The 22144-nt window shown below is 41.1% G+C and overlaps 1 protein-coding gene across 1 annotated transcript; it reads right to left on the bottom strand.

Annotated features, from left to right (window-relative positions):
• Positions 1-4191: 4191 nt before the first annotated feature.
• On the bottom strand, positions 4192-19219 carry slc6a3 (solute carrier family 6 member 3). The gene is made up of 16 exons (XM_068569404.1): positions 19193-19219; positions 18100-18164; positions 16995-17208; positions 16375-16506; positions 13829-14045; positions 12253-12391; positions 11755-11889; positions 10609-10712; positions 9826-9950; positions 9578-9690; positions 9102-9230; positions 8870-8969; positions 7032-7132; positions 6570-6737; positions 5667-5738; positions 4192-5496 (listed from the first exon to the last, which is right to left on the bottom strand). The coding sequence occupies exons 2-16, from the start codon at positions 18154-18156 to the stop codon at positions 5473-5475; spliced, it is 1830 nt and encodes a 609-aa protein (XP_068425505.1). The 5' UTR covers positions 18157-18164; positions 19193-19219; the 3' UTR covers positions 4192-5472.
• Between the last annotated feature and the right edge of the window lie 2925 nt (positions 19220-22144).

The following is a 22144-nucleotide window of genomic DNA, read 5'->3' as shown; positions in this document are numbered from 1 at the left end:
AAACTACCGCTACGCTAGAGAGGTTGCCGAATTACAATAAATACACATACGAGCCCATGCACACACCTATGCATGTGTCCCGGTGTCATGTATGTGTAAGCTATCCATACATGGAGCAGAAAGCTCACAGCTCACAGGTGCAGAGTGATCCGCTCCGTGTGCGCGCCGCTATATGCGTCAGGAGATGGAGCCAAACGGGACTCTGCGGGGTCCCCACGTTGTAAGCTGCCTGGGTATCACGGGAGCTCATCTGTTGGGATGTATCTATGGGAACACAGCGATTACCATGCAGGGAGCTCACAGAGCTGCAAGCAACAGGTGGTTAGTCATTGATGAACTGAGGCCAAACTACAACACTTATTTATTCTAAAGCGCATTATTAAAGTGTAGAAAACATGAAGAAGTATGCCACGGAAGAGTTTTGTGAGCAGAGGGAATACCCTGTTGCATGGCGAAGAAACTAACAGCTATGTGAGAAAGTTAATTGGGCATCAAGAGACCAATTGGAAATCCGGCTGTGACATCCCCAAAGTGGGATAAAAAACATGTTTGTCCTGTGTACCAAGGAGATCTGTACTCGATGTCCTTTTGCATGTGATGGTGAAGTGGCACGTCTCCTGTCGCAGCGACTTAAAGTAAAATATGCATCATATAAAATAATGGATTGTTTGGTTATTCATGAAATAATATTTTAAATGTATTTAGTTGTGAAAAATCATATTAATGTCTGTAGTGTTGTCAGCCATTAAAACATCTTCTTACTTATCTAGTACTATTCCAAACGGTGGGTGAGGTCAGTCAGTAGATGTGTAAATATAATATATAATGTGTAAAATAATGTGCAATAAGCTCCATTTATTTATACACTGTAGTTCAACTGTGAACCTCTTTAGTTGCGATTCTCTCCTGTGGCCACACGGTGGTGCTATTTCATATAGTTTGTGAGATTTAGACAATTGTTCAGCAGGGAAAAGGTGCAGATGAATTGTTTCTGAAGAATAATACTGGAATATTGATCAAATATTAGAAAATATAGTACAGCAACATGGCACCTATTAGAATAGGAGTTGCTGGTATTTCTAGAGGGAGGCATCTAAAAGAAGTTAGTAGATTAAATGCCACCAAAAATATATTACTACTGGATTTAAGTTAATATAGTTTCTATATTTTTGTCTTTTTGAACATTATATAAACATGGCGATGCAGAGTTTCACGTGGAACCCTGAAAACCCTTAAAGATTCATCAATATTGATTACTTATAAATATAATGTTCTCATGAAAAAAGGAAAGAGGTTTTGCTTCAAATGGTGATGACTCACCGTATCATTTTTAAGCTTTAGTTTTAATTAAATGCTCTGGCTGTATTTGTTGTAACTTTATTTGAGTGCTTAGTACGTTTGAAATATATTTACAGTTTATTAATTGACTCCATGTTGGATTTCCCTGCAGCTTGACACAGAATTTATAAAATTAAGCCAACAATGTGTTCTCTTGTTGGACTCTGGGCTGTTGCATGAACTCTCTGACTCTTTTATATATATATATATATATATATATATATATATATATATATATATATATATATATATATATATATATATATATATATATATATATATATATATATATGATATGAGATGTTGACAACTATCATATTTAAAGGAGTGACGTGCAGTGCAGGCGTTTGGTCGATAGAGGGCAGTGTGTAACAACAAAACTAAACAAGCTTCACACTGAGTCTTCACACAACTCTGTACTTCTATGTCTGGGAGGAAACTTGTTGACATAATCTGTTACCTAGCGCCTTGCTATGACCTCAACCTAAACATGTAGCCTAGCTTAACATGTAGCCTAGCTTAACATGTAGCCTAGCTTAACATGAACCGACACTTCCAAATGTAGCAACACGCAGATCAAACGCAGTTTCTTGCTGTCACGTAGCATGCTACCAAGCTAACGGGAGCAGGTGTCATGAAGCGCTTCACAATTACAAAATAAACAAAAAAAGACGTAAAGCAACATGCTAAAACCATAACAATGGTCTAATTAAATGAGAAACTAAATAAAATCTGAACAAAAGGGTCTTGAGCTACATTTCAAAGGTTCACAGTTCCAACGTTCAGGGTTAGCTACAAACTCATAGTCTCGTCTCGAGGAACGAGTGAAATGGAAACAGACTTGTGTCTAATTTTAAATAAACTTCCGACATGCTTTACTTAGTTTTTAGGTTGACTTACACAACACAACTACTTGGTTATGTTTAGGCAACACATGTAGGTAATTAAGCTTGTGGTTCGGGTTAAAATAAGTGTGTGTGCAACGTTAAAAAAAAGCGCAAAATAAGTCAAAATTAAGACGTTATCTGTGTAAATTGTGCTCCATCTCCTGGGCGAAAGTCTGTTTGTTTTTACCTTTAGGTGAAAACAATCTAGCTGACTTCTTAATACTCCAATTAAATTGTAGTAATTATGTCATCTCGCTGCACCCTCTTCTTCTGCAATAATAAAATGTCACCTGACTGGAGACGTAGCGCCACCTGCTGCTCATCATGGTGAACCAACTCTGAATATTTGCATGGAAACGCTCATGAATTTACATTTTCTTTTGGCCAAATCGCAAGAATATCCTTATAAAATCTGCGCTATATACACAATACGATGATGGAAAACCTGCCGTATCATGATATAATGCAGCGCACCGCCTCTCCCCTGCGTGGACAACGGTTTGTGGCGAGACATGAAATTATACATAATTGCTTGTTGTTTACTGGTTGCGATAATGGCGCCTTTTAAACCCCCTGATCCTCACAGGGCCAAAATTGCTTTGCGATTGTCCTCGCACGACAGCATTTGGAAACCCTCGGCTTAAATTTGCCTGAGCCGGTACTCAGTATAGCAACAAAAGGAGGAAAGGTGGCATGAAAAACACACAAAAGGACCTCCTTCCATGTCATATACGATGTTTAAAGAAGGACTGAGAGTTGACATCATGGTTTACTGTGACGCGTTGTAATAGGAGTAAAGCAAGTGGTATATATGTATATATTTATACGCATGTCTTTATGGTAAAACAATATTTGTCCACTATGAATGTTTCTCAAAGCTAATGTGCCGGATGGAGATCATCTGATCTCTATGAACGCTGCAGTGGGACATTGGAGGCTTGCTGAGTGGGTAATTACTGTGGATCACAAAGAACAATTACAAAGTGAATATTTACATTTTAAAACCTTCTCAATTACAAGGGGACACAAATATAACTGAGCAATAATTCCCTCGACGCGGCTGCAGCTTGGACACAGGATGAGTGACAAAAATCTGTTCAGAAATTTATTTATTTAGGTATTTTTGTCTTTTAAGCGTCGAGAAAAGAACCAACGACATTAACTGCTGAGTGAGAGCATAATTGTAGGTGAGACTGTCCTCCACAACCAAAATGATTGATTTGTTAAAGGTCAGTAATGTCTAAACACTGAAAATATATACCTATGATGGCCATACAACATGTTGCTGATTTTGAAAATGTCAAAACATCAAAACAAAAGCTTTTTAAATAGCAATTATCTCCAAATGTTGGTCTGCTGTGACAGACGGTCCTGTGATAAACACTGTAAATTCATCTTAAAAAGCTCTAGACAACTGTACTCTTCACAAAAATATATTATATATATATATATGTATATATAGACCTTATATAAAACTGCTGCAGTGCTTAACAGAGACAAGTATAAAAGTGGCACAACTGTAATTTTATCCTGAAATAAAGCAACAAAAAGGGATTTTAAATGTAATACTTTGATTAATTACGTTTTATTCGACAGTACAAAACAAAGTCATACAGTCAGAAACAGCACAAGGCACAGTACAGCAGCACACACTTTATTTAACCCTTCAGTGTGTTACATACAATAGTGTACGACTCATCGAGGACCAGTTAAAAAAAACATGTTTCATGTCTCTGATGACAAAGAAAGAGTTCATGAGAAGAGAGTTCATATGAAAACTCCATGATGTGATTATTATTAAGATCCTTAAGGCTACTATGTATCAACTTCACAGTAACAAAGCAATAATCCATACATATGTGTGTGTGTGTGTGTGTGTGTGTGTGTGTGTGTGTGTGTGTGTGTGTGTGTGTACATATGGTCTTGTTTTCATATTATCATACAGTACAATACAATACAAGCCCCTCTACATTACATTTACTTACACAGATACATAACTTATATTATGTCATATATTACACTCCACACTATTCATTTTCAATAAAAAGCAGCTTTTTAAACAGTTTTGAAACACGTACGACTCTGTAAACGTTATGATTAAAGCTTTATGCTCTCTGGATGTGTGGCAGTGACACTCTGTGGTGGTAAAACACACAACTAATGAAATGTGCATTGGCAACAACTTATTAATATCGAGGGAAAGGGGACTGAGCTGGTACCATGAAGTTAACAATCAAGTGGTCTATTGAAGAAAAGAAAGAACATTATTTCTCTCTTTGGAGCGGCTGATGATGTTTTTATCAACTTGTCAGGAAGTATTTTTTGGAAGTTGTGTGTTTTTTTTCACTTAATAGGCTGATTGGTTTAGCTGTTTGAAGCTATTCAAGTCTAATAATCGACAGGCTTTGTTGTATTTATGTTTTTTTTAGAATCTAACTCGTGCTTTTAGACAATCAATACTATTGATGAGTCCTTTTTGTTTATGGATACATGATAATCACTCAGGTAATGTTCGTTATGTTATTGTATGGTGTAGCAAATGGTATTTCCTGTCCATTGTTTTAATGCAAACAATGTAGGAAGTATGTTTATTATAACAGTCTTTAATAAGAGCACATAAGTACATAAATAAATATAATAAACTAGACATGGACTGGGACTCAGTGAAACTTGTGTCTGTAGCATTCATGTCTGACTCATGACATTTTTTTAATATTATTTGGATGTTTTTTTTTGTTTTATTGTCTTGATCCAGAATGACAAATTGGATACACATGTAATTAAAATACATAATTTTAAATTAATCAAAAAATGTTTAAAAAAACAAGCAAATCAAACTATGAAATCTTCCAGTGTGCATCTCAGTGACGTATTCACGCATGATCATGACAAAAAAAAAGAAGTGCATTATGGGAGAACGCCACGTTACATATTTAACTGAATCCTGTTCAGCGTCAACACATTGGTGGAAAGAGTCGATGCACAGTTCCACACATCCACTTTAGAAATTAAAGCACACTAAAATGTCTACGGTTTCTTTTTTTGTCGGCACTTTTTAGACTGCTCCCCTCAACCGCCACTGTAATCGATTTAAATAAATCGATATAAGTCCTTTTATTTTTTCTTCCTATATTCTTAAAACCTTCGCTATGCATTCATTCATCCACCCAATGATCATGTTCTCTCTCTCTCGCTTTCTCTCTCTCTCTCTCTCTCTCTGTCTCTCTCTCTCTACTTTTCATACTTTTCAGACCACCAACCAGTGCTGCAGCTGTGGAGAAAATGAAATAAAACATTATTCTAAACGACTTCATTGAAATTGGCTGAACAGCTTTAACGTTGATGTGAATTATTGATCTGAAACACTGGAGACGTGTGTGAGGTTTCAGCTCAACAGCATCAATAAACAATTCTAAGGATACAAATAAAAACAACACTTACCGTAAACTGCCGAACCTCCCCGTTGTCTACCAAATGGTGCTCTGACTCCGGGGTGATGGCGTAAGCCAGTCTCTGTTCCAGGAGGAAGCCACAGTTTTAAAAAGGGAGACATTTTAAAGGGATACTTGATTTTGAATGAAACGTCTCTGGCTGGACACATCCTACTAAATCCTCTTTAATTTCCCCTTAGATTTTTTTTGTCATGACTTTAAAAAAATGTAAAAAATTATATAATTTATTTTTTTTGTAGTCATAATTATGACTTTTTTTATTATTATTATTATTTTAAAGCGCCATGACTTTTTTTGACTTAATTATTTTTATTTTTTTTTGTGGTGGAAATTGTCTTCCATAGAAGTGACTAGACATGGAGATGTACAAAAAAGATCTCTGTTTTGGTGAATTTTAAGATACTAATAGTGGGACTAGGTGGATTTGGATCGTTGTGTTGGACTCCTACCAACCCGGACGCTTATGCAGATGTGTTTATTATTGAAATCCACCATTGAAAAAGTTTGAAAACCTTACGGTCGCCGCAGAAAATTGACGGAGCTCACGGGGAGTCGTAGGAATTTACGCAAGTACATAAACTTAACGGTTACTTTTATTATCTTGTACTGAGCCGATGTCTTTAGGGTTGTATCCACGTGAAATTAAGTTAAACAAGCATGTGGTTGTGGAGATAACTAAGGAAACCTTCTTTTTTTTAAAACTGTTTTTCTTTGCGTGTCCAGTAAAGGGTTGGAGTATTGTAGCCACGTGAAATGAAGATACACGACAATGTGATTGTGAAGATAATTAAGGATTTTTTAAAAACTGTTTTTCTTTGTGCTGGGCAAGTTACCATAAGGTTAAAAGACGTGTGACGGCTGTCCTCATGGGTTAAAGTTACAGTAGACTTACATCGCAAAACTTCCCGGGCAGAATGCAGAGTTTGTAGATGGCGTAGAGCGGCACCATGGACATGGAGGAAATGGCCAGACACCACCCCACCATGTTGGCCCACGGAGGGAACAGGTAGGCGCCGTAGCTCGGGAGGTTAAAGGTGGCAAAGCTCACCACCACGATGAACTGCGGAAGAAAATGATTGAAATGCAAAACACTCAAAAAGGAATTATCGGTTCAAAACAATTGCTGTTAATTTTCCAAATTATTGTAAATATTTTGCTTGCAGTTTAAAAAATACTGACTCAACTGATGGATTGTTGTAAATAGTGTATAGTGATAGAAAAAAATGCTTCATTTATCAATTTATCAAACAATAGAATGTAATTGTTTCTAGTCAGTCAGTACTGGAGTCATGGTGTAAAAGATGGTGATCTTTTTGCGCTGCCACTTTGCATGTCAGTCTGTGCTCGGGCTCACCAGGAGGAAGCAGGGGCTGACAAACTTCCAGCACAGCCTCCAGTACAAGCCTGGCCGGTGGCCAATCATCTCCTCAATGTCATCGCTGAATCGGTCCACTCCTGAAATACATAGAAATTGCTGAAAAATGGATTAACACGTATTGAGAATATTGTAAAGACAGTAGGTGACTAAAGTCGCTCTGCAGAGCCGTTTGTAATAAGCTACTGACGCAACTTCCTCGTCCCGGCTGTACATTTGTTATCTTTCTTCCTGCCTGGAAGGCATCTCTCAGACTGAAGAGGAACATATCCCGACCGACGACCAGGTATTCAGCACGGCTTAATGTATTTATGTGGTGGACAGCAGAACGAAAAGACCACAGTCGCCTCGAGGGGGTCAAGGGTTCCTCTCAGCAGTTATGAAGACATGAAAAAGAAAAGACCCGCTGAAGCCTTAGGCTTGATTTATCTGGCTTGCCAAGGTCAGGACCCACCAAAGTGCTGACCCCACCCGCCTCGGGCCTGGTTAGTATTTAGCCCTTCATGGACCCTCCACGGTCCAGGTTCAGTAGACATGAGACAAGCAAGTCAATATGGAAGTTCAGGTAAACCCTTTTCCTTGACCTTTAGATTGTTTTTATCATATTTTGGTGCCTGCTGGAGTCCCCAGATGTGCTTGAGTTGTTCGTGACTTCGGCTGACGGTGCTCCAAAAAAATGTAAATGACTTTTTTTTTTTTTAAATCGCCATTTTTTTTGTAATTACTTAAAAAAAAAAAAAAAATTATATGACTTTTTTTAATTGCCTTTTTTTGTCATGACATAAAAAAATTATATTACTTTTTTTTAATTGCCTTTTTTTTTGTCATAACTCTTTTTTGTAATGACTTTTAAAAAAAAAAAAAATTATGACTTTTTTTTAATCGCCTTTTTTTGTCATGACATAAAAAAATTATATGACTTTTTTTAATCGCCTTTTTTTGTCATGACTCTTTTTTGTCATAACTTTTAACAAAAATACATTTATTTACTTTCTTTTTTTGTAGTTTTTGTATGTGCAATTTTTCTTAAAATTGCACGTCAAGGTGAACGTCCACCATGAAGCAGCTTTCCGCCAATAATTCACGCGTCAAACAGAAAGAAGGAAGAAACCCAAAATGGCTGACTCAATCAGCCAATAAGGGGTTGAATTATGAATAAAGTGCCTATGTATTACTACACAACGTAAGTATGTATTATGTGTTGTGCTGATAAGAGTGCCTGATATAATAATGATAATAATCACCTGAGAGACATTCACCCCTCGAAAACTCTTAACCCATGCAAAGATAAACAGTAATTTGGGGCGATAAAACATATAGCATTGTAGAGATGATCGCAAAAAATTGGATCAAATCGAGTGTCAAAAGGATTTAGACATCTGCAGACAGAGAAATTGAGTTGGAGGTCACCCATCCACTTGCCACCCACCGCAATCTACAACCCAGCTATTAGACAGCTGACTCCCATGACAAATGGGAATTGCCTGTTCCACAGCTGCAATTTCCTTGATGTGGCTCACTGCTGAATGAACACAGAGGTTCAAAACGCTGGCCATTTAACCTCCCCGAGCTCTCATGAGCGGCACAGGTACAGTATATCCTTGTGCTTTAACACCACATGCAGACGGAAGAGGCCAATAGACTTTTGTAGCTCTCAGTATCCTCAGGTCTAATAGAACTATGGGGCATTGTGGCACAGCGCCTCTATACCAAGTGATTTCTTATCAAACCTTTAATAGAGCATCAGCTTTGGTGGGCATGAAAACATAATTCATCTGTTTTTCATTCCCCGCTGTCCGTCGCTCTCTCTCTCTCACCGTAAAACCATGCAATGCCGATGGCTTCAATAAGCACTCCAAAGAGAATCGATGTTCCCGCCGCAAAGTGGTCCAGCAGAGTGAACACGTACATCCCACCCTGGTGAAACAGGACACATTTAAAGTGAATGCAAAATGTGTTATTCAAATCTGATGATTCAGTTCGTTGCATTTGCGGATAGTCGTCGGCATTTTGTTGGACAGTGTTACAACCAGAATTTGTGATACTCACATTTGTGACACAGAAGAGGGATATGAGAAAGGTGGAAACGACAATGAAGAGGGTGAACAGCTCTCTGTGCTTGTGGAGGCATTTGAACTCATCAATCAGACCCGTGATCACCGATTCCATCCCCCCCATCTACAACACAAGACACCCGGAGAGTTAGATTTAAAAACACAACAACAGCGAGTCTCTCTAGACGGACCATAAATCCACATAAACACCAGAGCTGTTGCAGCAACATCAACCTGTCTGACACGATTCATGCCACGTGCTAGTAAGGTGCAACCAAGATGGCGGCGAAGACAACGAAAACGGTGATGTCATCATCCCCGTGCAAAGCCTAACTTTGATTGATCCTAACATATGAGTCTGCAGTTTCAAATGACACCAAACCTTTCTATGGATGTCATAAAAATGCTAAAAAAAAAAAATGTGGCCTTTAAAAATGCCTTTTTGGGGGTTGGTGGGAGGTCCATACTCACAGCACTGTCAATGCCCAGAGTCAACAGCATGATGAAGAAGATAACCGCCCACACGGATGAGCCAGGTAATGTCGCAATGGCTTCTGGGTAAATGACAAACACCAAACCGGCACCTGCAGAACAACACATTCAAAGCAAGGAAAGTCGAACGCAGATTTTATTTTGAGCGTTGCACATCGAAGCAGACGTTAAAGATCCGGTAGCCCAGAGACGTAAAATGCGAAAGAGCATGACAAATAACACCGTACCGTCTCTGGCGACTTTATCCAGCGCCACGTTGTGCTTGTGGGACATGTACCCGAGGAAGGAGAAGACCACAAAGCCGGAGAAGAAGCTGGTTAAGGAGTTGATGGAGCTGGTGATGATGGCGTCCCTGGAGCGATACAATCAAATGAGGTGAAATAAAAACAACAACAGGACATAATGAGAATGTAAAACAGAACCATGAGTCAATGAAGAGTCTGTCGTTGGTGGGTTACGGCCCGTTACGGCAACGTTAGCTTGCCGTAATGAGTCTGGGGAACAGTTTAGACACCATAGATAGACTTTATGGATTAGTCAGGTGGTCAATATTGTTCCTATTATGTGGCAGACAGGCAAGTGGTCCCTTCAACTGCAAAAATAACACAGACTCAGTGTGTGAGAATGTACACAAAGGGCGGTAAGCAGACTGACCGTGAAGTCACGCCGTCCTACAGAAGTCCCGAATTTTCCGTGATTTTGTGTTTTCCTCATGGAGGAATCCTCAAGGTTGGACCGTGTCACCGCGTGTCAGTTATCAGAAACATTAAAAAAAAACGCAGATAAAAGGCTCCTGCGGGACGCTGATGATTTTCAAAGAGCGCGACAGTTTTGATTGCTGCTCCGGCTGTCTGCGGCACAGCGTGGCGTCAAAGACATAGCGGGTTTCAAGGAGCTTCAAAGGTTATTGTAATTCACCTGCCTATGTGTCTTTGTGTGTCTGTTTGTGTGTGTGTTTAAGCAACTCTAAAATCCTTCCCGCCTGATCCGTCTCCTTGTTGCGTCTGTACCTGTAACAGTTGTTGCTGAATTTGTTGTAGCTGGAAAAGGCGATTAGCACGCCGAACCCCACTCCCAGAGAGAAGCAGATCTGAGTCGCTGCCTCGATCCAGACCTGGGGGGGAGCGACACAACGAGCACACTTGTGTGAAGCGGCAAACAAAAGGCACAGGAGAGGGAAAAAAGCCATTATTAGGGATAATTGCAGGAAACTCATTCAACGGCAGTAGATGAAAGACGCTTGTGAATACGGGGGGTAATTTTGCAAATTACTGCTCCATGAATCTATCTAATCTAATTCTCCAATTGCCGCCACGCATCTCTCTTCTTTGCTTTCTCTCTGGTTCTCTATAACAGAGTCCTTTAGTCCCGTATACGTACTCATTGAGCCCCTTTGTGCTGTGATAGCATCTATCGCAGATAAGGAACATATTAGAGACAGGGGACACAAACAATTTCCTCGCTTTTTTTCCCATGTCTCTCTGACAGTATTTACGACGATAAACCAATGTTGCAATGGTACATCGATATAAACTGGGACTGACGGCAGAGGCGGCCATACAAGGTGTCAACCTGCTCATCGGATGCTACACACAGTCATTCACACAGCGGTGGCACAACCTTCGGGAGCAATTTGCGGTTCAGTGTCTTGCCCGAGGAAACTTGTGGACTAAAAGAGACGGCGATCAAAACCGCCCCTCTCGTTAAAGATGATTCATTTTTGACAATGTGCTGACGGTTTCTACTACTTCTCAACCCTAGTTGCTTTTTCTTTCTCATCCTATTTTGCACGTCATAGTGAAACACGTCTCCTTGTTGCCGGCCGAGCCTCGAACACAGAACGTCATCTGTTGACGGAAAAGACTGTTTGTAATTGGAAAAATGTAAGAAACAAACTTACATTGGGAACACAGATATGGAACTGTTCGTAATTTAAAAATCAAAGCGATGCTTACATTTGGTTGTTATTTGTTTTTTCCCAAGGTCATAATTGTAAAGATATATAGTGGACAGACCCCACTTTCAAAATGGCTTTTACATTGTTTGACGTACTATTGTTGGATAGAGGAACAAAAACACATTCCCATGCCTTATTTTCCTCTCCTCTCACCCTCCCCCATCCTTCCCCCCTCTCTCTCTCTCTTGTTGAAACTCACCTTGGCATCACAGAGTTTCAGGAAGTCCACAGAGAGGTAGGCCTTAATGCCATCGATGGCTCCGGGCAGGGTGACTCCGCGGAGCAGCAGCACAGTCAAGACCACGTAGGGCATCGTGGCTGTGATCCACACAACCTGAAAGGGTTGCATGAGGCACACACACACACACACACACACACACACACACACACACACACACACACACAGAACAATGTCAAGCTAGCTGCTTGCAGAGGATGAGGAGCAATGAGTGCACAGGCAGGTAGACCACCAAATTATTATATTTAGATTGGACAGGCTTGTTACAGTCATGCAACAGCCATAGATACTAGAATTGTTTTATTTTTTATTGTCAGCGCATTAGATTGATGGATCGGCACCACGTCAAAATACCCGAGCTATCCCAGTGAAGTGATCCCATTGCTTACATCTGTTTGGATAGGAGTTGCACTTTTATGGTGTTTCACACACAAAATGGCGACTGTATCCGTTCCCCACCTTGCCAGAGGTCTTAACACCTTTCCAGACACTGAAGTAGAGCAGCACCATCACTACGGCGAGACAGGAAGTCAACTGCCAACGTGGACGGCCCAGATCATCGATGCCGTTGCTGTCCTGGATGTGGAGCACCCCTCGTCTAAGGAAAGAGAGCATTCTGGTAAGAAACATGACCGCTCCCGAGTCCCTATTCAATTTCTGTGACAAGTACGGTCCACTAGTTGATATGCATACGTTACAGTACACACCAGAGGTCAGCGTTTATGTTTTCAGGCAATGGGATGACGAATATTGCCTTGGACGTTGTTGAATCTATCATTTAAAAGTTATACACATGGGATTTAACCTGAAGACCACAAGTCAAAAACAACATTATTATTCACAACATCAGTTGAGCTAAATATACACCTAAAAAAGAAGAAGGACATTGGCTCGGCAATCAAAGTCTGGCCTTTGTTGGAAGCTCTGTACCCCGGCTTCATTGGTGACAAGAGACATGTAACAACCCTATAGGCAATTTGGCCAGATGCATGACGTCTCGGTGCATCTGTTGCTGAGATGTTTTGGATTTGAGGCCCATCGAAGATCAGGAAAGTCTGCCAAAGACATGGCAATAGAGACTGAACATTGCCGAGGCCCTCCATCCAGATCATTTCAGAGATGTTCAACCGATGCGGTCAAATTGTCTGCAGGTGGTTCCGTGTAAATAGCTCACCGCCGCTCTCGACGAGCACGGATCAAATGTCACACCTGTCACAACAGGACAGCCCCTCGCTTGTGATGGAGGCACCTGTTCGGCTTCACGCCGTGGGAGGCTGCAGACGCTAAATGCGTCCAAACTCTGGATCCGTCTTCGGGGGAAAAGATACCTGTTGTACATTTGTCTTTTAAAAAGTATTCATACCCAGATACTAAATCCTATCCAGTTTTTATTTCGCTCCATTAATGCACGGCATCAAACGTTTTAGCTGCAGCCAGCAGCTCTGTAGCGAGCTGTGTCAGTTTCGAAGTCCATCAAGATTCCCCCTCCCTTTGGTGGCCACAGTTTTTCGCCCTATGGGGCTGACCTTTGCCACGAAGGGTCAAATGTCTGTGAGGGTGTGTGTGTGTGTGTGTGAATGCATGAACACATGGATGCATAAACGTACGTGGTTGCAGATATTGCAGAATTGTGCTTTTTCCTGTGCACATCCTGCAGTGGGAATATAGAGCTTAGCTCAGCTTTACACCAATGTTTTAGTAGCTGGATGTGTACATAAAGTGTATGTTGGCTTTGAAAGGCAGAGTTTTTGCACTTTTTCATATTGCTGAAGGTCCAACAAACTCAAAATATAGATAATTTAGAATAGAGAATTACAGTTATAACTATAAAGCATAAGCATAAGGTGTTAGCCATGTTAGCTTTATAAAAATTCACTTTAGCTGCTCAGTTGTCTTAAGTTTGACTAGAACAACTATTTTCATGAGTAGGTGAGGCTCCAAACTGATGCAATTGTATGTTCTTGAATAAAAACAAACCATATATTAAACATACACTCATGAATGTATATCTCAGCCTGCGTTCGGGCCAACTTACTCAAAGTACTCCTGCGCCGGAGTGGCCTTGTAGATGTCGTCGATGGAGCTGTTGTCGGCCCAGTCGGAGCAGTTCGGGCTGTTCCAGGAGTTGTTGCAGTGGACCCACGGCAGCTCGCCGGTGAAGGAGGAGAAGAGGTAGAACAGCGCCCAGGAGATGATGACGTTGTAGTAGAAGCCGACGTACAGAGAGATGAGGATCACCGTGAAGCCGACGCCTGTGAGGAGCAACGCAGGATGAGTCATGTTCACGGGCCTCAAAGACGGAGATGCTTCCCGCCATGAAGGTTGTTGGGTTCAATCCCTCATGGCACCGCCATGGCTGTAAAGAGTAACCAAGTACTACTAAAGTACAGTTCTGTACATTGAGGTACTGCTCCATGTACTGCTACATTATACTTCAAGTCCTCAACATTGTAAAGGGAGATTACAACAATAGTAACTAGTTACTTTTTGGACCTTTATTGTCCATACTACTTATTACATAGTTATTACAAGCTTATAAGCTTACTTATACGATATTACAAGCTTATACGCTTACTTATACTTATATTACATGCTTATAAAATGCACAGGTAAACATTAAAGGCCTATGACTTTTAGTTTAGTCTCGTTTATTTCATATGGACATCAGGGTAGTGTTAGATTTGTAACAAAAATGTGTGCAACGTCTTTTATGTTTGTAACGCTAATTTAGGACTTTTTAAGTGTTGTAATATATTTTTTTTTCAATTAAAGGAATAAGAAACTCCCCAAAAAAACAATGAATACCTTTGCAGTTGGATACTTGCATGTAAATAACTTCCGAAGTTCCAACGGGGGAAAATCATCCAATATTTGACAAAAATATATAAAGTTTTAGATCATTTTTAAATTGAAATACAATTATTTTTGTGACAGCAGCAGCATTTTTTGTCTCTCGGCCCCTCGCTCCATGTAAAGTATCGTTATAAACGTCTTAAACCTCCAGCAGCTACAACAGTAAACAGCTGAAACAGCAGCTTTCATACCTGAGGACGCACACAAAGTTTGTCTCGTTCTAATGAACATTAACTTTGTTTATCCACATCTTTGACTTTTCTCGGATGTTGACCGCCTTCTTTCACGCCGCCATGCAACACACGCCTTTAGCATATTGGATGCTTTCATCCTGCAAATGTCACCACAAGACGAACAGCAGTCCGTAAATCGTACGAATACCATGGCCTTCATCCGCGTGCCGGAGGCGAACTCCCCGCGGTGAGACCTTCATCCGGCCACGGACGGGGACTTTTAAACCGAATTTCAAGGTATTCGGTCAAGATGGCCGTTGCGAGTCTGTAGAAACAGTCGTGTTCAAACTTAGGCTCAGCTGAACTGAACAGGGACGAGATCCTGATGGATTACACCAGCAGAGAGCTCACACAGGGAGCGACACAACTTCTGAAGATCGCCTCTTCATGCCTGGATTATCAACACATCTACCCTTTTTATGCATATGAAACAATGTCCTTCTACGACCACGAGCCTTATTGATTCCTTTTGTAATGTGGATGTGATATTTGGGGGGGGGGCTTCTTATTAGCGCCGCATGAGGCCGTGCCATCGCTCCGTCTGTCGGCCTCTCTTGGTCATTTTCTTCAAATGCATTGATCCTGAGAGGAAACCAGCTTGTTGATCGGAATAATTACTGTCAATACGGGCATGTGTGTGTGTGTGTGTGTGTGTGTGTGTGTGTGTGTTTGAATAATTACTGTTATCCCCCCGCTGAGAGACAGTGAGAGAGTGAAGCGTGTGATTACAACGTCAACCTACTCAGTGTGGTCCCTGACAGACGGCACATGTTCACACACTCGGAGACAGACACACACACACACACACACACGCCATGAAGGAGTACACACTGTGGGCCACCTCCAGACCAACAAGCACAAGATCCAACAAAACTACAGTGAAGCAGCAGCTGGTCTGCTGTAATAATGGTGTTTGAGGCTGTGTTTTGTATTTTTTTTTCATCTTTAGATTCATATAGAGACGTTAAATATGGACTTAAGTGAAACTATAACTTCACCAGAGCAGGGTACACAGGATGTAGAGCGAGGTCACAGTGTGCAGACGGTGTATCTAGGGAATACAAAGTGTATAATTAGATTTTCCAACCAGTGGCCTTAGCGCTCGTTCCTCCATTAGTGCACGTTCGGATGTCATTTCTCCTGAAGTGCGCGTTGCTTATCGATGTGTTAAAAAGTACCGCTCCACAGAGTGTTTACCTCCACCGTTTTGACGGGGAGGATTCGGACAATCGGGACGAGGAGGTCTTAAAAGCCCAATTTTCATTCGCTTTCCATCCGAGTGCCAACAGAACCTGATGTTCTGGTGAGGATAAACAATGCCTGTCGCCCCGCCGCTCAACACGGGAGACGAGCAGACAAAAGAGAGACTGGCGTGCAGACAGACGGGCATGTGGGCAGACATTAACGGTCCATTATCAGACAGACAGGCATGCATGGAGATGCATGTGAAGGCATGTGCGTGTGTGTCTTTTCCATCTAAATACGTGTCCCATACCTTTAAAGATGGGACAGATCTTCCAGACGCCTGCCGCCCCCTCTCTGTTGTACTGACCCAGAGCCAGCTCCATGTAGAAGAGAGGCATGCCCGCTATCAACATGAAGAACATGTACGGCACCAGGAACGCACCTGCACACACACACACACACACACACACACACACAGGTCAAAGGTCAGTACAGTCACAGAGTAGACTCTCCCCATAATCTACTGTCATTCATCAATTAAAAGCATTAAATGTCCCCACATGATAGTAGAAATAGAACAATATTGGGGTCGATTGACTCAATATTGTCCCCCAAAATACAGGTGTGCCAGCATGCCAGATTTTGGGACACACACACACACACACACACACACACACACACACACACACACACAGTCGGCCTGAAATATGGCGACGGCATTATTTATAGCTCCTAAACGTAATGAGAGCTCTATGTTAAACAGCCGTAATTAGTGGCACTGATTGTTCCTGCTAATCTATTCAGAGCAGCTGTGCTGCTTTTTCCCCTATTTTGATCTCTGGAAAGGGGGAAAAAAAAATCTGATAATCTGCATACACGTGCAACGAGTGAGGTGCACCCTGAATCCACCTTTTTTTAAATCCATCTCACCTCCTCCGTTCTTGTAGCAGAGGTAGGGGAACCTCCAGACGTTGGCGAGGTCCACGGCGAACCCGATCACGGACAGGAGGAAGTCGATTTTCTTCCCCCAGGTCTCCCTCTCCCCGTCCCCACCGGAGGAGTTAATCTGAGGAGGCGTCGGAGTCACGATGGTGCTCGAGGTGACCTGGACCCCGTTCTGCTCCTTCACCAGGATCAGCTCCACCTGGAGGGGAAAAGGTCAAAAAGTCATTGAACCCGGTGAAAACTGTGGAACTAATGTTGTCTCCAGACTTCTTTTTCCTCTGTTTAAGTTGTCGTAGGAACCCCAAATTAATTCCAATACTTGTGTTTATTGTATGTATTTGTTCAGCAGAGTCTTGGGAGAAAAATGTAAATCTGCAAAAAAAAAAAAAATCACTTTTAAAAGATATTCTGACAATAACTATGAACATCCAGCATGACATGAGCCAGATTCCCCCCAAAAGCCTCCTGGAGCATCAATAAGACACCTTTTTGTAAAGATTAGGACCTAAAGAATCAGAATCTGCAACAAAAATCACAATAAAACAAAGCATTGGCCTGTTAGGAAGGAGTTTCAGTCAAAAAACTGTGTCGTTCGGTTCAAAAATGGAACAAAATTACGTATTTTATGCCAAAAGATTATCTGAATGGGGCATGCTGGGACTTAAAATGGGCGCGGGAGGATTTTCACACACTGTTTCCAAAAAGTTAAAGTCTTTTTTAGTCGCTAAAGTATCACCATCCTTGTTATTATTCTCTTAATCCCCACAGTGGCGTTCACCTCCTCTTCATCAATCCTTCCCGCATCAGCCGAAGCGTCGCATGTTTATTGTAAATGTACAAATTCTCCTCGAGTCGTCGTTGAAGTGCATTTCAGCCTCAAAGAAAAACATAGCTTTTTTCTCTCAACTACGGTTATTTTACCACCACCGACGCAATTTCAGGGCTGCAGAAATGAAGTGAGACGGAACAAATCAGAGAGAAATTAAGACAATTAAAGCAGCTCGCCCCATACTGGGATTAATTTAAGGTTTTCTTAATCAGGCTGGATTGCAATGCCGTTAATCCACGGCTGTGTCGGATACGCACTGACCTCTTTGGGGCCCATGGTGTTGGAGGTGGACTTCTCCGGGGCGACGACCGACGACATCAGGCCGACTATGGAGGAGGAGGGCGGAGGAGGAGGAGGAGGAGGAGGGCGGAGGAGGAGGAGGAGGAGGGGGGGCAAAGTTTATCTGTAGAGCACATTTTCAACAACAAGGCAATTCAAAGTGCTTCACATAAAACCTTTAAAACGCATCAAAACACAACGCAAAACAAGGTTTTAAAACAATTCAGGACATTCATTACAACATTAAACAGTCAAAAAGCAACAAAAGAAGAATAAAAGTGCAGTTTAAGGAATAAAATGTTGTAGTGAGATGCAGAAATTGTTAATATCCTTTAAGGAGTTTTGAGAAAAACACAAAAAAAAGGACAATTAATCCTTTTTTGGGGGAAATTGGCTTGAAATTGCAAATGTAATCAGACTTAAATTAGGCTCAACACGACAGAGACAGAATTTCAGGGATAAAACTGTGAAAAAAAATCAAGTCAACATGTTTGACAGACAATATGGGAGATAAACACAGACATATAAGGATATGTCATTAAATATATTTATTTATAATTGCCCCCTGAATGAAAACAGACGATCCAGCGTGACGGCGCCTCCATCAGGACTCGTTTCATCTCACACTTGTTGATCGCCATTTTGCTCAGATTTGGCCCAACGCCCCCCCCCCCCTCCTGTTCGCATCAACATGTTGTCCAGCTAATCTCGTTCAGATTCTCCCTTTAAAAATGTTCACTAAAATATGTAAAAAGGAATTAAAAGTACCAGCATTATAGTCATTATGTGAAAATAAGAAAGTGAATATGGAGGACATTGTTTGACATTTTGCACAATTAGATTTTGTTCGTTTACTTGCTTGAAGATGGACCATCCATCATTTTAAAGATTAATATTGTACATTTAAACCTTTGTTATTCCACTGAATGTCAATGTTTCCAATAATGTATGCTGTCACCACGAGACGACCGATGACACCATTGTTAGAGACAAACGCCGTAATTAACACAAAAAATGGACACTTTTTATGTCGCAAAAGAAACATTTCCAAGGACACAAAAAAAAAAACACTCACCTTTGAAACACGGACAGGCGAGAAGAAAAAAAAAAACGCTCCTTCAGTTGTCAGTTTGAACAAATTTAATTCCAGTTGTGCTGCAAACTGACGCTCAGCATATTTACGTAGACGGTCCTGAATATGTCAGACTCAACCCCAGAGATTAGAGCATGAATGTTTATAGAAACTAAAAAATAAAAAGAGACAGTGAGGGAGATGAGGAGCGAGACGGGGAAAGTCGACAGGAACTGGTAATCTGTGGTTGGAGTTATGGAAACCAGCTCGGCTCCAGTAACAGACACACAGATCCCCAGAGCCCTGTGGTCTGGTATGGAGATCTGTCTGCGATACCACTCTTGTATGAGAATCAATCAACAACACCCTCCTCCTCCTCCTCCTCCTCCTCCTCTTCGTCCTCCTCTCCCTCCCTCCTCACCCGAGCTTCATCTGTTCCTCCTCTCTCTCACATCTTTTCTTTTTTCTTTTCTTCCTTCTTCCCTCAGCTGATTTAAGCATCTTCCCTTCATGAGTAAAACACACACAAATTAAATATTTCAACACACACTCAGGTGTATTCGAGAAAGTTATTTCTGTCTCTTCACCATCACACACCTGGTCCAGATGTTTGATTCTCAGGTCTATGATGTATATGCATGACTTGAGTTACCGTCTTCTCTTCTTTGCGGACTCGTATTCATGGAACAAATCGTCTTTATTGGGAGATTAAAAGGTTAAATTACGATGGGTGTGGTTAGAATATGTAAATTAATACACATTCTTACAACATCCCCAATGGAAAAAGTCTCATTTGGTTTCTCTCTAAAGTCATCTTTCTAATTTGAAGCCAAAGTACATTTTGGATGAGAAATCAGCAAATTATCCCTCATAAAGTCTCTGAAATCACTCCAATTCCTCAATGACTTTAAACATGTATAAACTCTATGGAAGCTCATTTCTGCCCCCCAAAAAAGTGTCATAATCATGACAACAAAAAAACCACAATTATGACCAAAAAAGGTATGACAAAATGTTTTTTTTAAAAGTCATGACAAAATAAAAGTTGCCAAAAAAAAATCATGACAATTTTTTTTTCCGTAATTATGAGAAAGTAAGTGCGCCTGCTGTTGATGTTGGAGCCTGCGGCTCACAGCAGCTTGAGTTCTGTCCTGAATAAACACACAATGAGCAAGACAACGTCTCGTAGCGCTACAACATGCTGGAGACTCACCGCTGTTCATTCTCCAGCTAAATGCTGTCGTGACAAAATAAAAATGTGACAAAAAAACAATGTGACAAAAAAATGTATGACAAAATAATTTGACCAAAAAAAGTAGGCCAACAAAAAGTGACAAAAAAAAGTATAACAAAAAAACAATATGGAAAAAAGTATGAAAAAAAGACAAAAAAAAAGTGTGAAAATTTTTTGGGACAAAAAAAGTGTGAAAATTTTTTTGGACAAAAAACTGAAATTTTTTTTGACAAAAAGTGTGAAAAAAAAATTGACAAAAAAACAATGTCGAAAAAAAAGTATGATCACGATGAGCGGGACCACGTCGCCGATGATGATGATGATGATGATGGCTAAACCACCATCGCCAGAGAAAGAGTGATGTAAAACACACAAGAAAGTGACGTGAAACATATGAGAGAGTGATGTAAAACACAAGAGAGTGATGTAAAACACAAGAGAGTGATATAAAACACACAAGAATGGTGTAAAACACACAAGAGAGTGATGTAAAACACACAAGAGAGTGATGTAAAACACACAAGAGAGTGATGTAAAACACAAGAGAGTGATGTAAAACACACAAGAGAGTGATGTAAAACACAAGAGAGTGATGTAAAACACAAGAGAGTGACATAACACCCGCCCACTTCAAACCCATTGGGGAAAAAAAAGCACAAACAAAAACAGAAATCTCTCAATTGAAATAGAACAAACTCATCACTTCTGAGAGTAAATCTAACTCTCCGTCTCCTCCTATAAACATTTAACTTTCTCCCGGTAACAAACACAATAAACCAGGTGCTCTTTGTCTTCACTCTCCCTCTTCAAACTCGGCCTAAACAGGGCCGAGGCTTTAAAATAACCCAATCAGCCGGCTCCCCACGGACAGATTTATGACCCTCGTGTCCAAAAAAAACGACTGTTGTTTGCGAGCCAATCGCAGTGATCAATCGCTCGCTAATGCCCGACAGCGTTGCCGCCGCAGCCGCCGCGCGGTAATCCGTCACGCCTCGGGTCCCCGCGAGAAATTGTCGGGTCGATGCGGGCCGAGCTGGATGTATGAGGTTTCCGATGAGGTGAACGTAATCGAGTGTCTTGTTTTGCAGAAAGGCAACAGCTGAGGCCCGGAGAGAAGGAAAGGTGAAGAGGAGGAAGAGGAGGAAGGAGAGAGAGCGAGAGGGGACCATCAAGAGACAGAAGAGGGCTGAGGAATGGCCTTTAAAGAGTCTTTCCTTCAAATAAAAGCAAACATGTTTCACGCAAAGTGAAAAACTTAAACTGTGTGCCTCCGCATCATGTGTTAAACGTGCTGGCGGCCATTTTGGATTCAAGTAAATAGCTAAAAACTTCCAACACACCTGATGCAGTTGCACTCCAGACAGCACTGCCGCCATGTGACCTCCAGGAGGAGACATTTACTCATTTACTCTTAACCACTTTGTTACAGATTTTGTGCAAACACACACACACACACACACACACACACACACACACACACACACACACACACACACACACACACAGCCTTTAATCCAGTGACACACAACGTTCACGTTTCATTTTTAGTTTTTTATTCAATCCAAGAGTCACATTAACAAGTTATATCATAGCAGTCCTGAACAGACAAATTCAAAGTAGCTTGCAGTATTCATGACTCCTCATCATCAAAATGCGTTAACAAAATAAAACCTGTTAAGAGTATAGAAAAAAGACAAGAAGTAAAAGCGCACAGAAAAAAC

Source organism: Clinocottus analis, unplaced genomic scaffold (assembly GCF_023055335.1).
Source record: "Clinocottus analis isolate CAN_PGR_092001 unplaced genomic scaffold, fCliAna1.0.p SCAF_9, whole genome shotgun sequence".
Classification (NCBI taxonomy): Eukaryota; Metazoa; Chordata; class Actinopteri; order Perciformes; family Cottidae; genus Clinocottus; species Clinocottus analis.
The sequence above is the reverse complement of the archived record's forward strand: the minus strand, read 5'-3'. Positions and strand labels throughout refer to the sequence as shown.

Bases quoted from the DNA above. Each gene is read 5' to 3' on its own strand.
- slc6a3 (XM_068569404.1), bottom strand. From the start codon at position 18,156: ATGTCGTCGGTCGTCGCCCCGGAGAAGTCCACCTCCAACACCATGGGC. The intron at 9,231-9,577 runs GTGAGTATGGAC...CTTGTGTTGTAG, and splicing joins CTCTGGGCATTGACAGTGCT to ATGGGGGGGATGGAATCGGT. The intron at 5,739-6,569 runs GTAAGTCTACTG...CTCCTGGAACAG, and splicing joins TGCCCGGGAAGTTTTGCGAT to AGACTGGCTTACGCCATCAC.